We start from the raw sequence: 23,580 nt of genomic DNA, 5'->3' as shown, positions 1-23,580 counted from the left end.
ACACATCTATTCATCACATTCTTGGGGTTTAACGTCCGTTCGAGATTATTTCAACTTACCACCCACCCACCCCTTTCCCCCCGTTTACCCTCGCACATAACCTGTCTGATGTAAAATAAAATGCAGTCGGCATAGTAGAACCAGTCGCCTGAGACGCCAACTTTTAGTGTTTGGAATGAAATTTGTTTAAAAAATAAATTTAATGCATGCTTTGATTCTTGTCATGTGAGAGTGAGTATACTTTTACGCCGTTTTTTAGCAATGTTCCAGAAACATATCTTTAGGGGACACCCGCGATGTGATCCATACATTGCACAATATGGGAACGAACCAGGGCCTTTGACGAGCGAATGCTGTAACCACTGCACCACCCCTCTGCCCAGTACAGAACTGTTTGTTCCATTGTGCTATGATGTCCTTCGATGTCGGTGGCTTTGCAGAGACCCAAATCAGGAGTGAACATTATATATTTGAAACAGTTTAGTTATCGTGAAGATGTCCAGCTTTCGTATGATAGGAAACCGTTTCCTTAATGTAAGAGGCACAGCAACTGGAAACATATGATTGTGGGTTCGAATGAAATCTGTAAAACCATTTTATGTATGCTTCCATTCTTGCTCAGCGAGAGTGAGTATGCTTTTACACCGTTTTCCAGTAATACGTTAAGGGACACCCGCAATGGGATCCAAACATTGCACAATATGGAAAGGAACCAGAGCCTTCGACGTGACGAGTGAACGCTTTAAATAAACTGGGCAACCCTTCCGCCATGGTAACAATTTGAATATTATTGCAGGCGGCTGTGAACCCCTCACTCACTTTGCACCTGTTTCTGGGACATCGATGTAGTAGTTTTAGTCACTAGTAGAACAAATCAGAACGCCTTCTTAAAACATAAATATTTTATTCAACATTTCGAATAAAAATGTTACAAAATATAACATAAAAACAGAAGTGTTTTTTTCTTTTTACATCAGCACCATTTTAAATGTTTGGATTTATATAAATAACAAATATAGAGCATGTAAACAATATAGCGATAAAATAGACTAACTAAATTCAAAACAAAACTTTGTTTGAAATATTTGGGATAATATTCGGAAAAAAACTATTTCCATCACAGATTGATAATCACTGATGCACAGAGTTGCACGTTTATATTAATGCCAACACCTGAACACACGTTTAGAGGTATGAAGCCTACATGAGACCTTGAGGTGTGCAGATATACACAAGTTGCTGGAACTGCGAGCTGGTGGGGGACAGGGTGTGAAGGTTTGAGCCATGTCGACACAGTGAGCATGTTTGGGCAGGTGGCGAGGAGTCTATGTGACCTGTTGGATCATGGAGTGGGTAGTACTTAAAGGTTGTGACATAGCATGACAACTGGATGACACGAATGAGCAACAGTTGAACGAGAAATGTTGCTTTCAGATCTTAATCCACCCATCCATGTTATCCATGCTCCTTGCCAATGTCCATTTTATCAGCTAATGTTAGGCCAAGTCCACCCTCCCTATCCATGTCACATCCTGTCCATCCATCCTCTTTATTCATGGCGCCTCCTGCTGCTCTGAGAGGCTCTTGAGGTGCGCCCACTCTCCTGCTTTGGCTGGTGATCGAATGGGATACTGCCCACAGACGATGCTCCGCGGATTGGCGGGAACACGAGAGGAATCCTGCTTTGACGTCTGCTGGGAGCGTCTTCACGTGGACGTGATGGTGGGGTGGGGCAGATGTTCCCCAGGGACGGCAGATGTGTTGGAGAGTTAGCTCCCTTTTTATCAGAGGACGCTGTCTGTTTCGAAGACATGACGACGTTGTTGTTGTCTGTGATTGGCGGCAGTACTGGCGTCTTCACATCTCTTGCTTTGCCTGTGTACGGCCGTCTTCGTGCGTGGCCTTCAGCAGGAGGAGATGGCATCTTTGGGGCCATTGCCGCTCTAGTCTCCTCAAATACAGGCGTCTGTCCATCAGTATCTAAGTAGCGGGCCTTGAGCGTGTTATTTTCTCTCTCAAGGCGAGTAATTGTATCGTTCATCCGCTTCATCTGCCTCTGGAAGGTGTCCAGTGTCTGGACTCGAGCCTTGAGGTCGGTGATCTCAGCCTGGTCCATGGTCCAGCTGAGTTTGAAGTTCTTGTATTCGACCCGGTAGTGTTCCAGATCCTTCACAATCTGAGCTTTACTTTCTCTTTCCATCCGTAGTTCCTTTCTCGTGGCCTCCAACTGCTCTCTGTACTCCTCGTTGAGGCTCATGAGATGTTCCACAAAGCTGCAACAGGGAGAAGGAACATCCGGATGTAGTGTGGAAATGGATGGATTCATTTAACATCAATCACCAAATGTGGTTATCCCCTTAAACAGAGAGTGTTGGGTTAACAAAGTGACAACCTACCTTTCTTCTACGTTGATTGTTTGGCTCTTTGGACTTTCCTCTCTTTTCACTGATTCACTGACACCCGACTGAACTATATTTGTCTCTGTGTCATCTTTGGCTTGACTACCAGTGTCAGCATCTGAAAGATTTCGAAAGGTACATTCGTGAAAGAGGTGATAGAGAAGAATATACTGTTTCCTTATCTCTCTCTCGATAACTCTGTATTTATTTTGTCAGTAGACTGTTCAGACTGTAATCTAATGTTTGATGCCCATCAATGTTCTTGAAAGACTTGTATGTGTCTGACCATGTACCATGGAGTCACTCACCGCTATCTGGGGGAGGGGTCGTAGATGGCGACTCCGGGATGGGGGACAGGACCTGTGTCCCTGCCCTCACGGCTAACCTGTGTAGATACCGACCCATCTGCGGAACATAGATATCATATATATACATGGGAATTTGACTTCTTGTGTACTATTTGTTTTGGTTTTCATCATCACCTGTGTATTTGTATCCTGCATCACTCACCTGTTAGGGTATTTGCGAAGAAAAAAATATCCTGTCAGTTTTGATTTTACATTTGCGTAGGATCTTGGTGTGCGATTGTGATGACGTCATGTCACGTGACATATCGTCGCTGAGGAAGTAGACATTCGTGACCAACTCGTGTTATTCCGGGACAAGCCGAATAGCGAGGTTACGGAAAGGGGCGAGTGGTGACGAATGAGGAAGTAGAATGCAACGCGCATCAAAACCATATTTCCCGCGCGCTTAACTGTTGTGGGGCTGGACTGGGTGACCGACAGTAGGAGCTAAATTGATTGAAGGAACATAAAATCCACTATTTATGCCCGCAATGTGAGAGACGATAAGCTTGTTCATAAACGGTTATAGTCCGTTTGGGTTCAAATGAGAACGACAAATGATTAAATAACTCGAAATTGGGATAAGTGCACAAAACATAAATAAGACACATGGTCCTGAAACCTCTGTACCCATGCAACAGGATATGAAATCTGACTTTTGTTTATCGATCACGAAAAAAGTTGTTTGAGAAACCATAATATTGTGCTATTTTAACTCTTCACACCTGGGGGTGACAAATGGCTGATGGAATAGCGCCTGACACGCTATCTCATCTCACCTGGCTGTGCTGAGTTGCACCTGAATGTGTGCTGGTGCTGTTCCACCAGCCGTTGGTCACCCCTCGGTGTGCACAATATTACATGATGGTTTCGCGATCGATCAAAAAACGTCAGATTTCAGATCCTGTTGGGTACAGTGGTTTCAGGACCATGTGTCTTATTTATGCTTTGTGCACTTATCCCAATTTCAAGATATCTAATCATTCATCGTTCTCATTTGAACCTGAACGGGCGATAACACGTTTGAATATCTTCTGGTTGTACAAAACTGTGACGTAGGGAACATTTAGTAGAAGTACATTTTGAGTATTGTACAGGAAATGGTGCGTATTTTCTTTACACAATTAAAAATAGGAAACGTTGTTAGTGTTTTTTCATAACATTAGTCTTCCGACTGTGTGTGTGTTTTCTTGTACTATTCGGACTTGTGCCGCTTTTATAGATACGGACAGACGGTTATAACGAACAGTATATTTTGTGTAACTTCTTTGAGTGACATTTAGAAGTTGGTGTGATGGGCAACGCATATTGTTCTAGGGATATACTTCTTTCTTGCAGCATATGCGACATTTCGGTGTCGATGCTTACACCGTTATCAAGCAAGTAATTAGTCCATTGCATTATGTTCACTTTTAATTTTTCGTTAAAAAACTTTGAGATTTGTTTCTGTGTGTGTTTTTTTGCATTCCTTAGGGTGTACTTTCTACAAAAACCAATGTTTCCAAATTGTCACTTTCTCTTTTAGTGAATAAAACTACATTATAGTACAGTACTGTGGATTAAGCATTTATATACATGCGCGCAGTAATGTTTGTGCAGTAATGTACATTCTGATAATACTAAATGATCTTTGCACTTTACTCATGTATATAAATGTGTATAGTGTTAGCATGTTAACAGAAACGTCACACCGTCTACTCAAGTGTCTGAAGAATGGCTGTCTGAAGAATGGGAGGACACCGTTCCATCTATTGTAATAATGAAGTTGTATATCCATCGAAATATCTCCCTTGTTTAAATTTGTATATATTATTTAGACCCTTTGCTGTATATTTCAGTCGAAATGCATGTAACTAAAATTAACGGTCCGTTGAGTTCTGAAGTTGCAGGGACACCCAATTCAGCTTATTGACTAGAAGCCGACCAATCCTTCTTACATCCTCATTTTGGGAATTGCCATACGCATCAATGCATTTAGGTTTCCACTTCACACACTTACTTTGTCTAATAAGTCTACTTTCCCGTAATTTTGTTTTTGCTTGTGGTCCACACATCCCACGAGTTCCACAGTTGAATGTTTCAGTGTAAATTGAGCGGGACACAGTAGCTAGAAATAAGGGCTAAATGGTGTTAAATGTGAACTATATTTACAGTATCATACTATATCTGAAACCTGTGAAAAATAAAGTCAGGTGAATGCAGCTTAGTCGTGATTCGTTTCTGTATCAGTTGTCTTAAAGTCGACTAATACTAGTAGATTTCATCAGCAACGGACCGGTAACATTTATTGTGTAAGAGTCGTGTAAACACAGCATTAGACAGTTATATCAGACAGTGTCAGATTTATGTGGAGGGAAGGTTGAAATAATACAGGTTTCAGACGTAGAGTAATCAAGGCGAACAAGGATTCAAACCCAGGATAATTGTGTTCCTGTAATGCTAAAGATATGCAACTGTTTGATCCAATTTCACAATATATGCTCAGCACCATGGTGATGAAAAAGCTCCGATTTCACCAGAAATGGAAATATTAAATATCTATCCAATCTAAAAAAATGCAAAATGTCTGGGATGTTGCAGAAAATATGTTTTATTTACTCATCTAGCACAACAATGTTTCAGTGTAGGATCCAGTAACAAGAACAAAATACTGTAAATAAACAAATTGCACACCAGCATTCTGAACCCTCACCAGTTTAGACCAAACTTCTTGAAGAATTTGAGTGCACATTACCAGGTTGAAGATCTAAATTTAACTTGGAGTAGAGGGAAGAGAACATCTCTGAAAATCAGACAGTGAATGCAGTTTTGGGGTGCAGTCATATTACAATCACATCACACCTGATTGTAAGTCTTGACAAGACAGTCTGTGCCGAATACCTTTGAGTCTACTATCATGAATATGACACAAGACATCATTTTCAGTTAAATAAAGTGTTATATGATGATACTTTCATTTAAACTTAAAGATTATTGACAAGTGGCCACAGACAAAGGGCTCCAAAACATCATGAGAGGAATACAGAAGCCAGTGCTATGTTCCTCTTGCCAATCAGAATACTCCCAGATTTTAACATAGACAATCTTAGTGCTAATATCACTTTGTGAAATGTGACCCTTCTCATTATCGGTCTACTCTGATCATGGGCGGATCTTGAGGGGGTTGCAGGGGTAACTTGATTGGACTTCATGAATATGTGCAACCCCTCCCATTCTCCCAAATCCTGGATCCGCCCTCTGCTGATGATCAGCATGACACATCTGCACTGACACAGGATTCTACAAAGCAGGAAACATTTCAATGTTCAAAAGAGAATTCCATGAAAATCTTGAGAAAGAGATTTCATCCTGTTTTGTGCACTCAAACACAACAAGTATAGCCATGGACAACCTATATTAAATGCTGATTGAGGCAAGAACATAAAATCATAGTGTTAAAAATTCATGTCATAATAAATCATGTATGTTAGTGTATGTAAATTGAACAATTCAGTAAAATTTGATGTTAACAGAGTACTATATAAATTATATACTGAACTAAATATAAATGAACTACACAGCTGCTGCTTTCATGTCAACACGAGTAAAAGTGTGCAGTGTGAAACAAATGGGACTCTCCTTTGTTTCTCTTATTATTCTCAACGAATCTGTTAGACTCGTCTTTAGAATATGAATAGTCAAAACGTTGGATAGTTGCATGCAGAGATTTGAAAGTTTTCAGAATCTTGTCAGCAATATTACAGCTATAAACAGTGGTTTACAAGTGATTAAGTCAAACAAGGGGATGAGAGCATGAGTGACAAACTGGTAACACACTTTGACAACTGGATCACAAACAGCTTGCTCTTACTCAAACAGGCAAAAACAGCCTGTTCTTGTAAAGGTATTTGGGATCTATTGAGACCTAGATTCCAGATAAAGCAAAAATACAAGAAAAGAAAACCCAAATGAAGTTGTCTTCGATGTTTGATGTTTGGCCACTTTGATAAAACATGAGACCATGGGTATTTGCTGACCAAAAGAACCATAATCAAGGCGCATTTGGGATTAAAGCCAAGAGAATCCAATCAGATCAAAGGGAGGCAACTCTATTATGCCCAAGTCACTGCTCTCATAGATTTAAGTGGCAATGGATCTGAATGGATAGAAGTTATGGCATGTTTACAGGAACAATAGCCATGTTGATCAACCAAACCTACATTCGACACCAGAATACATCAAGAAACAACTGAAATATTAAACAACAACCATAAAACACAATATGTTGACGGAATGATAAAATTTCAGTTATTAACACATTGTCAGAGTATGGATCAAACAATATATTAATGAAAATATTCTGTAAACAAGAAATTGCATGAATGTTTTGGCATACATCAAATGATTTCCTGCATGAACAAAGAATAAAGAACATATTCAAATTGTCTGGAATAGGAATGTAACAGTAACCGATTAAACCCAATGTAATGCCAATGTGTAAAGGAAGTAAACACATATCATAAAACAACCAAGGCATGGAATGGATGTAAATTAACATTGCACACTGACAGAATGAACAGATTTATTATGGCAAGGCTGTACTTCTCAATTTTCACACCAATAAACCTTCACAGAATTGCAATCTATGTGGCCTTTCAACGGTTAACTTTTCTTCAGAAAACAGATGATGATTATGGAGGTAGAGTGAAGAACATTATTCAGACTACATGAAGGATAATACATCACAAACTTGGACCACAGATCTACTGTAAACACTAATGAATACTTTGGGTATGTGTGAAACTTAATATGATACCATGTTATAACTTACACGTTATGATTGAAAACACTGGCTGAAATAAAACATATATTTCAGTGCTCACATGAATTTCAATTTGCATGTTCTATGTTATACCAAATCTAAGAGAATTACTCTGTGCCAACACTAATAATTTTTCAGTATACAAACTTGACTCAACAATAATTGAATAGTATAGGAATAAGTGTTAAATTGCAAACCAGATTCAAGAGAGGCAACTCTGTACAAGAAGAGGATATTACAGAAAGAAAAGTACAGTCAATAGTTAGTTGTATTGCATTGTGGATATTATGATACACATATAATTGCACATGAGTAAATAGTAACAGATTTCTACAATAGGGAACAGACATGGACCTATTTACATATAAATATATATTTGAGCTTTGTCTTAGACCACATGTACATTATTTACAAACAATGCAACCTTGAAGGTTGAACTGGGACACACTAAAATACTAATTCCATCTTTTCAGAAGTGTATGGAATGAGACAGAAGACTTGAGCTAAAACACTACATGACCATAAGAGATAGGATATATAAGAGATATTACAGCCATAACAATACCCTAACTCTGCAGGTATCAGTCAGTTAATGCAATACTTTCCCCACAGAAAGCTGGAAATAAAGATTAAGGGGAATCTTGGGTCGTTGTAGGGGGCACTGTATCTTTTCAAAAGGCCAACTAGGTTCTTTATTTACTAATATGGTAAGAGTGCTCATCTTCTATCCTTTGTTTTGAAAACTGCTGATTTCACACAGAACCATGTCCTATTTCACAGCCGAGGGAACAATAGATTTACAAACAGCTGTACAACTATTCACAAAATAATAGAAACAAAGACGAAATATTGAAGTAAATACTGCAACACTTATTGCACTAAATGAAACTTATAGTTCTAGATAAAACAAGCATTTTAAAGAGCATTTACTAAACAGATGGCATTAAAAGAACTGCTTCTGTCTTCATGTGTTCTATGTCCTGCCTGTTACCTTTCTTCTCACTCTTCCTAAACTGTAATACCCATGTCGAACTATAGTTTACATATCGTGAAAAAATAGTTCCATGCATTTTTAATTATTATGCCTCGTAATAAAATGTAATCCAGACAACACAGTAGCAAGCAGTCCAAAAAAGGACAAACAAAACAAATATATTCTTTGGATGGACATACTGATTGTAAAATACGGATTTCTCTAAAAATCATATAACATTTAATACATATATCCCATAACAAGCAGGGTGACAGCTCAGATAGTAACTGCAACAAATAAGAGATAGGGGAGTAGTATGCACCATTCAGTCTCCATGTGCCCTGTCCCAAAACGACACAATGCTAGAGATGATTATACCTCCCATACGTTCATGCTGACCTAAAACTCTAGTCACAGTAGTTTAACATCACTTTCAGGAACAGGGCCTAGATTTTCGAAGCTCAGTCACTGTGGACACTGTTATTCAGACAATCTTAGCTTCCAGCTTTTCTAACAGTTAGTCAGTTGCTATGGTCTTAGCATCAAACAGTTACAGTTGCTATGGTAGCATCAAATACACTCTCCTGCAACATTATGGTCCACAGCCTCTTTTAGAAATACATCAACTAATCATACTGAAAAAAATAGATAACAAAAATCTCTGCAAACAGGGCAGCTCTCCATCTACTTATTTGTGCTTCTTGTAACTGACTAATTCTGCGCATGTTGGAATGTTTTCACATTCTACAGTGGAAAGTATATGACGAATCCTGCAGCAAAGTCATTTAAAGATTAAAAGGACTCTCCTATCTACTCATCATTTCACAACCCTGAACATTTCATTAGAATTTGTACTGTGTAGGTTACAGGGTTTCACAAACATGTAAAATCCACAACCAATAGTCAACTAAAAGCTCCCTTTAAGTTGTCCAAAATGCATTTTTATCCCCCGCTATGCGCTAAACACATTAGCATTAGGCTCCGTCCGTCTGTCACTACGTACGTGTATGAATTGGAATATCTTAAGAACCGTTAACTAGATTCTTTTCATATTTGGTACCTAGGTTCATCACAGTATAAGAAAGGTCCAAGTCAGGTTTGGTGACCTTGACCTTCTTTTCAAGGTCACAAGGGGACTTTAACGTTTTACCTGCATGTTAAGCTATCTCAAGAACCGTTCACTGGATGTTCTTCATATTTAACACCAAGTTTTATCTAGGGTCAAGGTGCAAGATTTCAGCATATTAACCTACATGTTATGCCCAGTCAATGGAGTTTCTTCATGACCTTCATCACAGGGCCCAGTTTTTGGTGACCTTCAATTTTCAAGGTCACAGAGACACTTTGAAAATGTCAGCATGTTAAATTGCATGATAAGATAGTCAGCAAGATATCGCAAAAAATATTTACTGGATTTTCTTCATATTTGACACCAAGCTTCATCTAGGGAAGGCCCAGGGCCCAGACAATTTTGGTGACCTTCACATTATTTTTAGGGTCACGACGCCACTTTGATGATTTCAGCATGTTAACCTGAATTGTCAGCAAGATATTTTAAGAACGGTTCACTGGATTTTCATCATAGACTTTCAAGACTTCCCGTGAATGTTTTTCAATAAGCAATTTCTTTAGTACTAGTTTTGCATATTTCATACACTATGACATTCATGTCAAGGTCAAAGTCAGTCTTGAAAATATGTGTGTGTTTGAACAACTAAAGAGCCAGATATCAAGAGAGGTTGACTGGTCATGTTTTTGTTGACATTTAACTTCATCTTAAACTTTCATTACCTTATAAGTTTGATTTGATCATTTGCGGCGGGGGATTATGTCACCTTAGTGACAATGCTTGTTTACTTTATGACACACAGTATTCAGTTTTGGGATACTCTTAATCAAATCACAGGTTTCCCATACCCTTCTTCTCACAGGGCTCAATATCTCTCCAATAACAACAATACATACATGTATGTACTGAAGATAAACAAATAACAGATGACTGAGCTGACAACAAGAGAGTAAACTAAGCTATACAAACTTACTAAGCCATCAGAAAGAAAGCAGTGTCAGCTAATAACACTGGAATGTGGAGAGGAGAATACAAGGATGGAAATGAATATAATCAAACCCAAACAACCAGCAACAGAGTTCTGTACGCTTGTGATCAAACAATCACAAGTGTATTTATGGGTTTCTAACCATAACAATCATAAACACTCTTTGTTTAGTACATTTCATGTAATTCAAGACCTTGCTTCCACTGCCTGCATGACATTCAAGTTTGACATCGTCTCAATATAAGGCATACATATATGACTATGTTAACATATGGGTATCAGATCATAGTGGAGATCATTCAATTTTCAATATTTTCTGCAATACCTAGGTTGAATAAAGCTAAATTGCTCCATTCACCAGTTTTATTAAAGCAGAAGATCATATACTGGACATTCCCCGTCCACAATTTAGCTATGAAGTTGCCTCATTTTGATTCTAGGTGACTGACCTCCATGGATAATGTACAAAAAGGGTTGACGATAAGTGATTGCGAGTTATTATACAATTCAGACATTCCTAATGACAAAAACAACATGGATTTCTGGAATTTACATTATTACTATACTACTCATAGACCAAACATTTGACAATTTTTGGCCCTTAGCAAATATTGAGTAGTATATAACATTATGGGTGATTACCAGTGTTCAAATCTGATAAAAAATGCTGTCCGTTTACCTGTTCAGTAGAGGAAGAAAGTAGAAGTTAGTTCTTTCTGAACATAAAGTCTTGGACTCACGATCTAACAGTTTTGAACACTGGGATGAAGTGAAGTTTCAAATACAAGGAATCTGAAAGTCATGGATGTACAACTCCCGTAATCACTTCATCCTAGTCATGTCTACAGAACAATAAGATTAAGTCACTGATGCTATGTACAAATGTCATTGAAGTGTTGATATCACAATTGTAAGATTGACTAGAACAGACAGGAGCACGACCTTCCACCTATACCTCTAAACAATTATGCATATATGCTGTTCAGTACATGTAATAAACTTTTGGATATTTCTAAATAGGTCATCAAGACAAATTAGGTGAAATAATTTTGTCCTAAATTGAATCAAGTCACCTTAATAGTCATTAAAAGAGATTTATGATGTAGGTTGAGATCCCATATTTAATGTATCAAGTGCTATAGTGACCTACTGACTGACTGACACCGTTTTTACGCCACCTTTAGCAATATTCCAGCAACATCACGAACACCAGAAATGGGCTTCACACATTGTGTAAAATAATTCTTCTTCGCTGAAAACACTTTAACCATTAGCTACCCCACCATATTCCTGATTTTGCATCTGTACAAGAAATTTGGAAGTGTTGGAACAATTAGTTCTTGAGATATTTGCTGTCAAGCGTTGAAATTTTGTAACAAATTATTTCCCTTTGCTATTGGGCCAAGAGCCTAGATTTTTAAGCAATATCTACACCTGGGTGCGCATCTGGGTGATTTTTGTATCGAGCATTGGTTTAGGAGTTATGTTTGGTACAAAAATCGGCAGAATAATAAATAATAATAATAATAATAATCCGAGGCGATTACATAGGTCTCCTGCCTAGAGGCAAGGAGCCCTAATAAAGTCGCTTACTTTTGAGTTTTTCCGGTTTTAACCCCTGGACATGGTGACCTACAATAGTCTCATCCATCATACATAATTCTGCACAAGAAGTGTTATAGTTTTAGTACTGCACAGCTGACCATGAACAACAATGATGTATTTAATTTTAAACACCTTGATTAATATCCAAACAGAAAGTACTGTGAAAATGATATTAACTAAATATTTTTCAAAAACACTGTTTTTTCCTCATTTAACTTGAAATGCTTATGAAGTGATGTGAAGGGTGCCACATTTCAGAAAATGAAATCATGATAATCAATCGATAAAATATGGCATATCTTATATTTTGTGTACAAAGGCCCTGATCTATGTCCAGACCTTTTTAAATCTGTGTCCAACTGTCTACTACACCTGAAGTTCAATTATCGTTATATTGTCCTGCCAAAGCATATTGTCATATTGATGGAAGATCGTCAGTGGAGGGCACCTGTTTCTGTCTTGTTCTTCATTACCTATCATATCCCTTGGGGTCGTTAATGCTTGGCTTGGACTTGATCTGTATACAAGTCAACCTTTCATTTTGTCTGTGGAAGAGTAACCATCAATAGCAAATATGCCACAGACTGGATACTCTGCCATGGTTCTGAGGCCAAGCTGACAGCCATCGAAGGTCTCCTGCCACTGCTGCTGTCTGAACACTTGTTACTTTATACACGTGGTGGTTGAAAGTCTACTGGCAATCAACAACTACTTTTCTTTAGAATGCATCCCGGATGTTGCTAAAATTCCGAACTGCCAGATCAACAGGCAGCTTGAAATTGACTGCATTGAGGCGCTCCAAGGACTTCAGTGTGTCATCAAAACCTGAAACATCAGAGTAGAGATTTAAATATTGAGCTGAAAGATTGAGTGACTGTTGTACATCGGCAATAATATTCCAGAAAAATGTTATCTCTTGTGTTACTAATATAGCTTAAGATACTTAAAACCACTGGTTGATAAACTGACAACATGTTCCCACACTGTAACTGTCAGATGTAAGCAGGGCGGTGGGGTAGCCTAGTGGTTAAAGCGTTGCTTGTCACTCCGAAAACCCTGGGTTTGATTCTCGACATGGCTACAATGTGTGAAGCCCATTTCTGGTGTCTCCTGCCATGATATTGCTGGAATATTGCTAAAAGCAGCGTAAAACTAAACTCACTCACTCTCTCAGATGTAAGCTCTTATATATTAAGATATGCATGGGGACTCAGGGACCTATCATAATTAAGACTTGTTTTTATAGGGATAAAAAGGTTATGAAGATCAAATCTGGAGGGTTCCTTTCCTAAAATACACCCAAGAATGAACTGCAAATCAAAATAAAGCAAATATGTTAAGCTTGTGATAATCTATTGTTCAGCCTCAATTTAACCAACTGTTTGTTGTTGAAGGGCATCCCCTATTTTTCTAGACACTGTTCATGTCAACTGCATCATTGCAATAGTGTGCATTCTTCCCTTTTTGCCACATGGCTTTCAACCCATGGGAATTCTGTGATAGAAATGGTCCCTGCAACCTATGACTGTTTTAAGAGGCAGCTATAAAGTGGTTGGGCTCAGTAGCTTGTTTGACTGCGTGTCATCGTACCCAGGAGGCTTGGGTCATTGCTCTTCACATCAATCACTGGTTTGTGAGGTCAAGATGAAATGATTTATACCCAGCTGGACTGCTTCTCAGAACAACATTAATCAACAACAAAAAAATCACACAATAGTGTGAACATTTCTTTTATAGTTGACATTTTAACTATACAAATATACATACAAGATTTATGTCAATACCTATTACCCACAAAATCTATACTAACCTTCTTAATATTGATTTGACATTGGCTGTATTGTATTTCTTAGGTACAAAACATAAAGATCAATACAGAACGACAACACCATCAAAACTAATTGAAGATCAAAAAACATATTCCAGAACTGTATAGTATCTGCTGCATGGAACATTTTTCTATACTGATATAAGTTCTTATTCTTGAAAAAAAACGACAGGCGGATCCGTAAAATAAGAAATAAAATTGGTCTGGCCTAAACAACAACAAAAAAATCACACAATAATGTGAACATGACTTTTATTGTTGATATTTTAACTATACAAATATACATACAAGATTTATGTCAATACCTATTACCAACAAAATCTATACTAACCTTCATAATATTGATTTGACATTGGCTGTATTGTATTTCTTGCATACACAACATAAAGATCAATACAGAACAACAACACAATCAAAACTGCTTGAAGATCAAAAAACATATTCCAGACCAGAACTGTATAGCATCTGCTGCATGGAGTATTTTTCTATACTGATATAAGTGCCCAAATCACAACTACTATAATACACTGCTGGACATCATTACAAACTACATCAAATATGTTGTCTGCAAGAAGTCAACACTCATTATTACCTGTTCTCAAAATAGATATTTATACTAAAACATATATTGCCCTTATGTTTGTATGTCACAACAGCTGGTAAATGAGTGATTGATATTTCCACAGTAACACAGCTGGGGAAAGCCGTCGATGAGCTTCATACACTGAACACAGGTGGGGGATTAAACACAGATCCTTGGTTGGATAAGAAATAGATTTAACCAACTGTATAACAGGCATATTCCAGCAATATCACTGGGGACACCAGAAATGGGCTCCACTGGTTGGATAAGAAATAGATTTAACCAACTGTATAACTGGCATAGTAGTCACTGGGGAATTATTCGAATCTGTGAACAATAATTCCACTGCTTTGTAGGGAGGCGCAATATAACCGGTTTACCGGTTTTTACCGGTTCAGACATGAAACCGATGCGTCTTGCGATATGCTGATCGAAAACCGGTATTTTGACTTGCATTGACTTCGTAACACTCGGAAGTCTTCGGACATTTCCTCGTTTCATTTGTGCCAAATATTATTTACATTTTTATTTTGTACGATTAAAGTTTTTATTAAAGCTTAATCAAGCATAGTGATTTTGTTGTGTTCATGCTATATAAATCAAGCATTAACTCGATTATAAGTAGTTTTTGTTTAAAAATACTTTTTACAATATATTGCAATACATATCGCAATATATGCTTTCGCATCGCAATATATAGCAATATGAAAATTCTCTGCAATACCCACCCCTACTGCTTTGATAATCCAATTTTAAGCCCCAAGACAGAGCAGGAGATAGAAGATTGTCATAGTTACCTGTCCTGGCAATGTAGCTCCAGTCTTGGTAGTACAGGTCGATCAGTGTTTGTGTGCGGAACAGGAGGCGGAGCCATGTAGCCAGCTTCTTCTCACTGTCAATGATAACATGCATAATAATGGTGATAAAATCCAACCAATCCACACAGTAAGGCATCCTCTAAAGCTACAGTATTACTATGGTCAATGAATACATCTGCACTTGATTTTCACGTTCAGCTTCATGGGGAGTGTACAACTCATGCTGCCTGTGAGGTTCCAGAAGAATGACAGTCACATTTCTTCCTACCAGCAGCAATACTTCCAAAGGAAATCATTCATTCAACATAATTTAGAAGCCTATTTCTGGAAAAAGCATGTCATATTATTGTGAAGATGTCTGACAACTAAGTTTTTTTTTTTCTATATCTTGTTTTAAAAAACCACAAATGTCTTTACAACAATCAATATTAGGACAATATTAGGACAATAACAACTTTTGTTGCACTTTTAACTTATGTCATAAAGAGGTGAGTGAGTGAGTTTAGTTTTACGCCGCATTAAGCAATATTCCAGCTATATGTCGGCGGTCTGTAAATAATCGAGTCTGGACCAGACAATCCAGTAATCAGCAGCGTGAGCACCGATCTGCGCAACTGGGAACCAATGACGTGTCAACCAAGTCAGCGAACCTGACAACCAGATCCCGTTAGTTGCCTCTTACGACAAGCATGGGCTACTGAAGGCCAATTCTAACCCGGACCTTCACGGGTCATCATAGAGAATGAGTTTCATCCAGATAAAAGTGTCTCCAGTAACATATGATTCAGGCTCAAAAGTGAATCATATGAAGAGTACCTTTCAAGAAAAGAAGAATTGTTCATTTTATCATGCCAGTTTGCAATTTCATTTTACTCCACAACTAAGGTGAGGTGAAATTGAGTTTTACGTCGTGCTTGAGAATATTTCGTTCATATGACGACGTGCATGCGTGTGTATGTGTATATGTATGTGTATGTGCAGCTGCTTGTACTAGCCCAGACTCAAGCTGGTTTTATAGTGCTAGCCCACTGAGATACCATGCCACAGTGAAGCATGAATACCCTACTCAGACACATTATACTGACTCCAAGCTGACCGGTCCTTGTTGTACCCATTAATGCCGAGTGCCAGGCGAGACCAACAAGTACCATATATTAACGTCTTTTTTACTTTGGGGGCGCGGTGGGCGAGCTGGCTAAAGCGCCAGGCTAGAGATCCAGCGAGGTTGAAGGTGTTGGGATCGAGACCACCTGTGACCCGGTGTAAAAAACCTTGGAGTCAACTCTGTGTGCAGATTCTTTCCGTGTTGTCACAACCCCTAGTGTACAGTACACAACCCTGTGCACTTAAAAGAACCCACGAATCCGTTGGTATATGACCAGATGGTGGCCACATGAATACGTGCAAACACCTAGTTGCATACACCAACGTGCAGTGAACTTGGACAAAGTACTGTGACTATGTGTCCCAGTCCACCCACCTGTGAATTGGGTACCTCGTTAGGATGAGAGAGCCACAATAAACTCGGTGCGCCTAGTGGCAGCAAGAGTTGTATAGTCCCCAGGGAGTTGAGATTGATAACACGATGTGACGTTGAGATTGACATCCAGTGATCGAGGGAAACAAATACCAGCGCTTTGAGCAAGCAATGGTTGCATGGATATGTGCGCCATATAAATATCCTATAATAATAATAATAAATATAATAAAGTATGACGTGGTCGGGGATTGAACCAGCGACCTTCCGCTCTCCGGGCGGATGCTCTAACCACAACACCACGGAGGCGGTCCCACAATTAACACTCATCATGCATGTTTGTGCAAATAGAGAATCTGACCCTTGCGTGTTTTGATGTCACCCACATCAATACAAGTCAATAAAAGTTTAAAATTTGCAGATCAGATTACATGCATACAATATAATCCAAAACCGTTCTTCAGTTTTGAGTGTAAAAGGTATATACAGCCAACCGGTTTCAGTGTCAAAGAGGTTAGTGATGTCATGGTGTTGTCACATTAACTGATGTTATCATGTGTTATGCCACAATGGTCAGGTTATACAATTTCATTGTAGCGACATATCTTTAGGAAGCCAGTTTTGAATGATGAAAAAATCTTTGAAAGGCATTTAGAAGTGATACACTTAACAGGTTTAAATTAACAGATGTCAAATTCTGAGGAACAGGATATTGCGGAATATATTTTTACTCCTTCCACCTGATGTTGAGGAACATATAGTATGAGAAAACATTGTGCTCTTCATAATACAGTTTGCATGATTTCTTCTACTCACTTGAGAGCCAGACTGACAAAGGCTTTGAAGTGGGAATCTTCAGTCCTCTTGAGAGGCGTGTGCGATGTGATGACCGTGTCTATAGCACCAAGCAGGGTCTGTTTAGCTGTGATAGGCTTCCCTCCCACAATGTTCAGGTGAAAGGACTGAGACAGTTTCCTTGCAGGTGACTCGTTGTACTCTCGCCCATGCTGGAAAATAGCAAACAACACTTAAATTAAACATTTGTTATCATGATTAACTAATCATCAAACTTGAGTTAGTTCATAATGAAATGGTACTGTGGCATTGTTAACCAACTGGGTAAGATTACAGAATACCGGATACCTTCCTAACTCCTAGGGTTAGGGTAAGGTTTAGGGTTAGGGTTAGGGCACGGTTTAGGGTTAAAGTAAGGTTTAGGGTTAAAGTAAGGTTTAGGGTTAGGGTTAGGGTAAGGTTTAGGGTTAGGGATAGCGTTACAGTTAGATAGACGTGACATTAACAATATGGTTGGCATTAACACACAATATGGTTGGCATGTATCCGGTATTCTGTAAGTGTACCACCAACTGTTCTAGGTAAAACATGTGGGCGTTTTTTTTAATAAAACTTGTCCTGGTGTGATAAGGAAATGATTCACTTACACTTTCCTCCATTGTTCTTATTTTACCTTATCCTGACTCATACGCTATTGCAATTAATGTGAGTCAGGATAAGTATAAATGATATTTTATTTTGAGAAGAGTTCTAAAAATACATGAATGAATTGAGTTTAATTCTGTTTTAACAGTGTTTCAAAATGATCAAACCCTTGTCATCTTATAAGAGAGGAAAGTTCAAAGTGATGCAGGACATACACATGTATTATGTCAGTAACAACCAGTAGCATGTGTATAGTCCTGACAGCCTGAGGATCATACTCGAGGGCAAATCTGGAGATCCACAACCTGGAACCTAGTGCACACACACATATCTGTGAATCTAGTTGGAGCATCCTAGGACAACTGACCCATGGAGATCTGGGTTAGAAATCATCTTCAGTAACCCATGCTTGTCATAAGAGCCGACTAATGGGATTGGGTGGTCAGGCTCGCTGACTTGGTTGAAACATGTCATCAAATCCCAATTGGGTAGATCGATGCTCATTCTGTTGATTGGTTCAGACTTGATGAATTACAGACAGCCGCCATATAGCTGAGTGCGGCGTAAAACTAAACTCAATCCCTAAGACAACTAGCTGGATGTTACAGTCACCTTCATTTCGTAGTACTTCAGTAAGAGATCCCACGCATGTAGTGTCTTAGTAGCTCTCTGTGACTTGCCAGAGAAACAGCCAAGTGGAACAACACTTGAACTCTGGCCAATCTGAAACAAAATCACTCTCATCAGAAACTTAACCTGGACATGGTAAAAATAGCTCATCATGAAAGATCTGTTTTGTTAGTTGTTTGTCTCTTCACCGAGTGATATTCCAACTGTATAACATCAGTCCTTAATAAAGGACTGATCTGGATCTGGAACAGTCATCTCTCCATAGACATTACCATTTTGACATTAAACTATACTTGCTAACAAAGGACTGGTCATTTATTACTGAGGTGGGTGAGGTGGGGGTCAGGGTTTTTTGATGCACAACAGTGTGGAATTTGTTTCCCCTTCCTTATTTTTGACAACTCTTGTCATGTCCTTGTTCATTTTCTTTTCACAACCCTCCCCAAATATGTGTGAATGTTTATGACCGATTATCATACTTCTGGTAACCCTCCCATGATTCTCTACTTATCCATGTGTTCCGCTGGTATTAAAATATAGTTGTCTCTACCTCCATCAGCCCATGCTGCATCAGGTCTCGGATTGCCATGGAGAGGTCTCGACGCATTAAAATATAGTTGTCTCTACGCACACACTGTGTCAGGGCTGGACTGCTCACTTTAACAGTCTGTCGAACATTCATGTTACTGGGTCAATACGTTGACAACCGAAACAAAACATGCAGTATCATCAAACTATATTTTACTTTTTACTTATGTTTTCATATCACAAAGTGTAAAAACAGAAAATCTTTGAACACTACTTACTCTTCTAAAATATTTCTCAAGAATCAAAATATTGATTTACACCTATACATTTCATGCATCTTTATAATTTATACAGACATTTTACTATACAGTTGGTCATTGACAACACTATATTTGTATCTGCATCCTGTACATATTTATGAAAACATTTTGGCAGAACAAGATAATGCTGTTTCTGTGGAAAATTATTACAAACTACAATAATTCAAAGAACAGTTATAAAATTCATATGACAACACTGGAAGAACAAACCAACCTCAGAGTCATCTGAATATTCATTCTCACTGTCTGTCTCTAATTCTTCATCCTGTTCTTGAGCCTTTTCTAAAGTCTTATCAATTGCTAACTCCACTTTGGCTCGTAGATCACTGAAACATTCCGAAAAATTGATGTCATTTTAAATACACAAACTCACAAACTGTTAAAGGCCAAGGCCGAACATTAACTGGTGCATGTTCTGAATATAATGTGGCATCTTATTGCTAGGGTCAGTTGATTATCAAAAATCAACAACATATTAACACTTCTTCACAGAAAAGCATGAATAAATGATGTGTTTAATAAGAACTTTTGGTGTGGCTGGTTGATTTTCATATCACAAAATGTGTCGTCAAAAACCTTTAAGATGTCACAGTAATGATAACTTTCCACTGAAATGGAATGATGACCTGCTGGATATCATGTTATCTGTATCTTATCACAAGGACCGGGTGAGCTATATATTTGTCATCCTCTTACCCCCAGTGATTTCCCTTGGCTGTTTTCTTCAACAGGTTGCGTTTAAATTCCCGACTGCCACATCCAAGCTGACTGATAATATAGATCTGCAGCATTGTCAGTGCTTTCCTCATCAGTGATGCTGTTGACTCATTCAGATGCTGGAGGATAAAGATTGGGTCGGTTATGGTCTGTCTCTCTGGGTTTCCCAAAAACTGATCTTGATCAGTAGTCAGTTTATACAATGTTGTCATTACACATGCGGGACAACCAAACCTCACTGACATTGACTACACTTGATATTATTATGATTAGCACCTATTTTTTTTACTGTCAAGAGTACTTCAATCAAGTACCCGTGAAGAACCGGGTTAGAATTGGTCTTCAGCAACCCATACTTGTCGTAAGAGGCGACTGACGGGATCAGGAGGTCAGGCTCGCTGACTTGGTTGACACATGTCATAGTATCCCAATTGCATTGATCGATGCTCATGCTGTTGATCACTGGATTGTCTGGTCCAGACTGGATTATTTACAGATGTCTGTGAAATAGCTGGAATACTGCTGTGTGCAGCGTTTAACAAGTGAGTGAGTGAGTGAGTGAGTGAGTGAGTGAGTGAGTGAGTGAGTGAGTGAGTATGATCTTAAGCTACTTTAAGCAATATTCCAGAATATCACAATGGGGGACACCAGAAATGATCTTCACACATTGTGCCCATGTTGGGAATCCAACCCGGATCTTCAGCATGACAAGCAAATGCATTAACCACGAGGCTACCCCGCCACATCTCCTCAGAAAGAAGTAACCATGGCAACATGTCAAGGTGTGATAGGTAACATTATCACCTTTTGATTCTTTGGAGCTGTGAACTTGTTTTTATGCTGCGGATCGCAGCATTCCTTAGCGCTGTCTGACGTATCATCTGATCCCTGGAAATTAAACTTAAACATGCAAAAGCATGAAATATCATTTAATGATTTTTTGAAAATCCAAAATTTTATTAAATGTTCATGAACATGTAAGGCCTTATCTACAAAAAATAACAAACATTTCAATGAATACAATAATTCCCAATAATTATATGTCTTCAGTTACTGCAAACAGCATTTTGCAAGATATCACAAATTGTTTTAAGTCTTTTCAGTAAAATGCAAATGCCTAAACATTAAGAGCAAATGTACAAGACATGAAAAACATTTGAATGAATCTCATAATTGCCAATAATAATGATTCTTATGTTATTGTAACTGTATTTTAGAATATAATACAAAATTTGTTTAATTATTTTCAGTGACAATTTTCATTACTGCTTGAACAGTTACCTTATGCACAGGACAGAAACATCTCTCCTTCCCAAGAGGACCAGGGCTGCTTGCTTCCCCTGTACAAGATGTAAGATTGAGTTAAAGAGCATAGAGTCACATCAATCTCATATCTGGAATCACAGTGGTTCGAATGTGTTGGGTAAGTGAGTGTATGAGCTTGGAGCAGTATTTCTTCTCATAGCAATCATTATCAGAGTATGTGATCTGAATGTGGTGGAAACCCAAATATAGGTCTATTAACCACTATTGGTGAATACCGCCAGCATGGTAGTTAAAGTGACAGACAAATCTGTGGAACAGGGCAAATCTGTGGATATTGTGCCCTGTGTCTAAGCAATGATTTGTAAGTGTCTCTATGAAATAACTTTCCAGACCAATGAAAGATGCTTGAATGAAATTGACTGTTAAGACTTCAGCCAAAGTTTGAAACAAAGTAATCATTAAAAGTAATAATAAACCTTGACTGTCTATGTGTTTCCGCTTTAACATTTTGATCTAAGATACCCATAAACTGAATTTGAAATACTTTTAATGTAGTTATTTGTTTATTCATTTCTATATTAATAACCTCTCCAAAAAACTACATAGACACTTTACAAATAACGTTTTAGCATTTACCTTTAGGGTCCTGATGAACACCCTAGACCTTCATTGTTTATTTTGAATGCTATAAATGTACAATAAAACTCATATATATATATATATATACACACATATGTAATATATATTTCCATGTCTGCATGTTTAGCACTACATTTCTAGAGATGTAGTGTTGTGTTAAACTAAAGAGTGTGACTGATGAAGGCTGAGAGATCAAAAGTTTGAGAATATATATGTATATATTTGTCCTACCTTGCAGGAACTGTATGAACCTCTCAAGGTCTGTGATTTGTGTCTTCAGCTGGTCTACCAGCTTCTCCTTCACCTTGGCTGGATTCACAATCTGAAAATCATCATACATACAATACCACTGGTCAAAGCCCATGACCCCTAACTCATATTTTACGTTCACTGAGATCATCTATGAACTTCTGAGTAACTTGTATGGACTTAGATCACTGAATTTCTGTTCAAAAAACATTCTAAAGGCACTTGCAGATATATTCAAGCTCAAAATTAGTCCTATTTTCCCTAATGTAAATGTGGCATCTCATAGCAGAACTCACCTGTCCAATTGCATGGTCCACAACTTGTCTCAGCTCTTCAGTGCTGGAAACACAATACACCTGTACGGTCAGATCTGGGATACACTGACATGTACTGCACACATAGACACTGATTTTTTGTTCTGCCAAAGCATGTGAATTTAATATTTAACATTAAGGTCATGAGAAAGCTCCATGACTTGCATGACTAATTTCCAATACTTTTTACAGGGATGGCAACAGGAAAATCTATTTTCAGCTGAAAACTTAATATTGTGTCATCGAATGGGGTTGTGTGTGTGTGTGTGTGTGTGTGTGTGTGTGTGTGTGTGTGTGTGTGAGTGGTTTCTCAACAGATTTAGACAACTGATTTAGACAATTGATCACACAATTGATCAATTTGAAATAAAATTGGCAGAAATCCGCTGATGTTTTACTGGCACACTGCAGCCATAGTGCTCACGGCATCCAAGCTTCCTACCTGAGTCTGTCAAAGTTCTGTAGGTCAAGGTCCAGTTTGTGCTTCAGTTCATCAATTACAACTCTCTGTTTCTCCATCAGCTGGTTGGTTGGCATCACTTCCTTGTCCCCAGTCTGTAACATCCAGAAGAAGCTGCACCACATAGCT

The 23,580-nt window shown here is 38.3% G+C and overlaps 2 protein-coding genes across 6 annotated transcripts in view; both read right to left on the bottom strand.

The window, feature by feature from the left end:
- Nucleotides 1-962: 962 nt before the first annotated feature.
- LOC124287920 (peroxisomal membrane protein PER10-like) lies at nt 963-2,840 on the bottom strand. The gene is made up of 3 exons (XM_046724411.1): nt 2,708-2,840; nt 2,397-2,517; nt 963-2,273 (listed from the first exon to the last, which is right to left on the bottom strand). Exons 1-3 carry the CDS (start codon nt 2,832-2,834, stop codon nt 1,550-1,552), a joined length of 972 nt encoding a protein of 323 aa, XP_046580367.1. The 5' UTR covers nt 2,835-2,840; the 3' UTR covers nt 963-1,549.
- A 9,647-nt stretch (nt 2,841-12,487) lies between these two features.
- The window catches only part of LOC124287918 (RUN domain-containing protein 1-like), a 33,294-nt gene continuing 22,201 nt past the window's right edge, over nt 12,488-23,580 (bottom strand). For 4 of the 5 annotated variants that reach the window (XM_046724404.1, XM_046724406.1, XM_046724409.1 and 1 more), the window contains exons 6-17: nt 23,434-23,546; nt 22,974-23,016; nt 22,660-22,750; nt 21,805-21,863; nt 21,328-21,423; nt 20,503-20,642; nt 20,021-20,132; nt 19,509-19,625; nt 18,941-19,051; nt 17,705-17,895; nt 15,391-15,485; nt 12,488-13,007 (exon numbers count right to left, since the gene is read on the bottom strand). In XM_046724404.1, the coding sequence (XP_046580360.1) occupies nt 12,901-13,007; nt 15,391-15,485; nt 17,705-17,895; nt 18,941-19,051; nt 19,509-19,625; nt 20,021-20,132; nt 20,503-20,642; nt 21,328-21,423; nt 21,805-21,863; nt 22,660-22,750; nt 22,974-23,016; nt 23,434-23,546 (1,275 nt within the window). In that variant the 3' untranslated portion in view covers nt 12,488-12,900. The remainder of the gene's footprint in view (nt 13,008-15,390; nt 15,486-17,704; nt 17,896-18,940; nt 19,052-19,508; nt 19,626-20,020; nt 20,133-20,502; nt 20,643-21,327; nt 21,424-21,804; nt 21,864-22,659; nt 22,751-22,973; nt 23,017-23,433; nt 23,547-23,580) is intronic. The other variant, XM_046724405.1, reaches the window with a different exon arrangement.

The sequence above is a fragment of the Haliotis rubra genome, unplaced genomic scaffold, assembly GCF_003918875.1.
Source record: "Haliotis rubra isolate DU_JTF1 unplaced genomic scaffold, ASM391887v1 Scf409, whole genome shotgun sequence".
Classification (NCBI taxonomy): domain Eukaryota; kingdom Metazoa; phylum Mollusca; class Gastropoda; order Lepetellida; family Haliotidae; genus Haliotis; species Haliotis rubra.
This window is presented reverse-complemented; position numbering and strand designations above follow the sequence as displayed.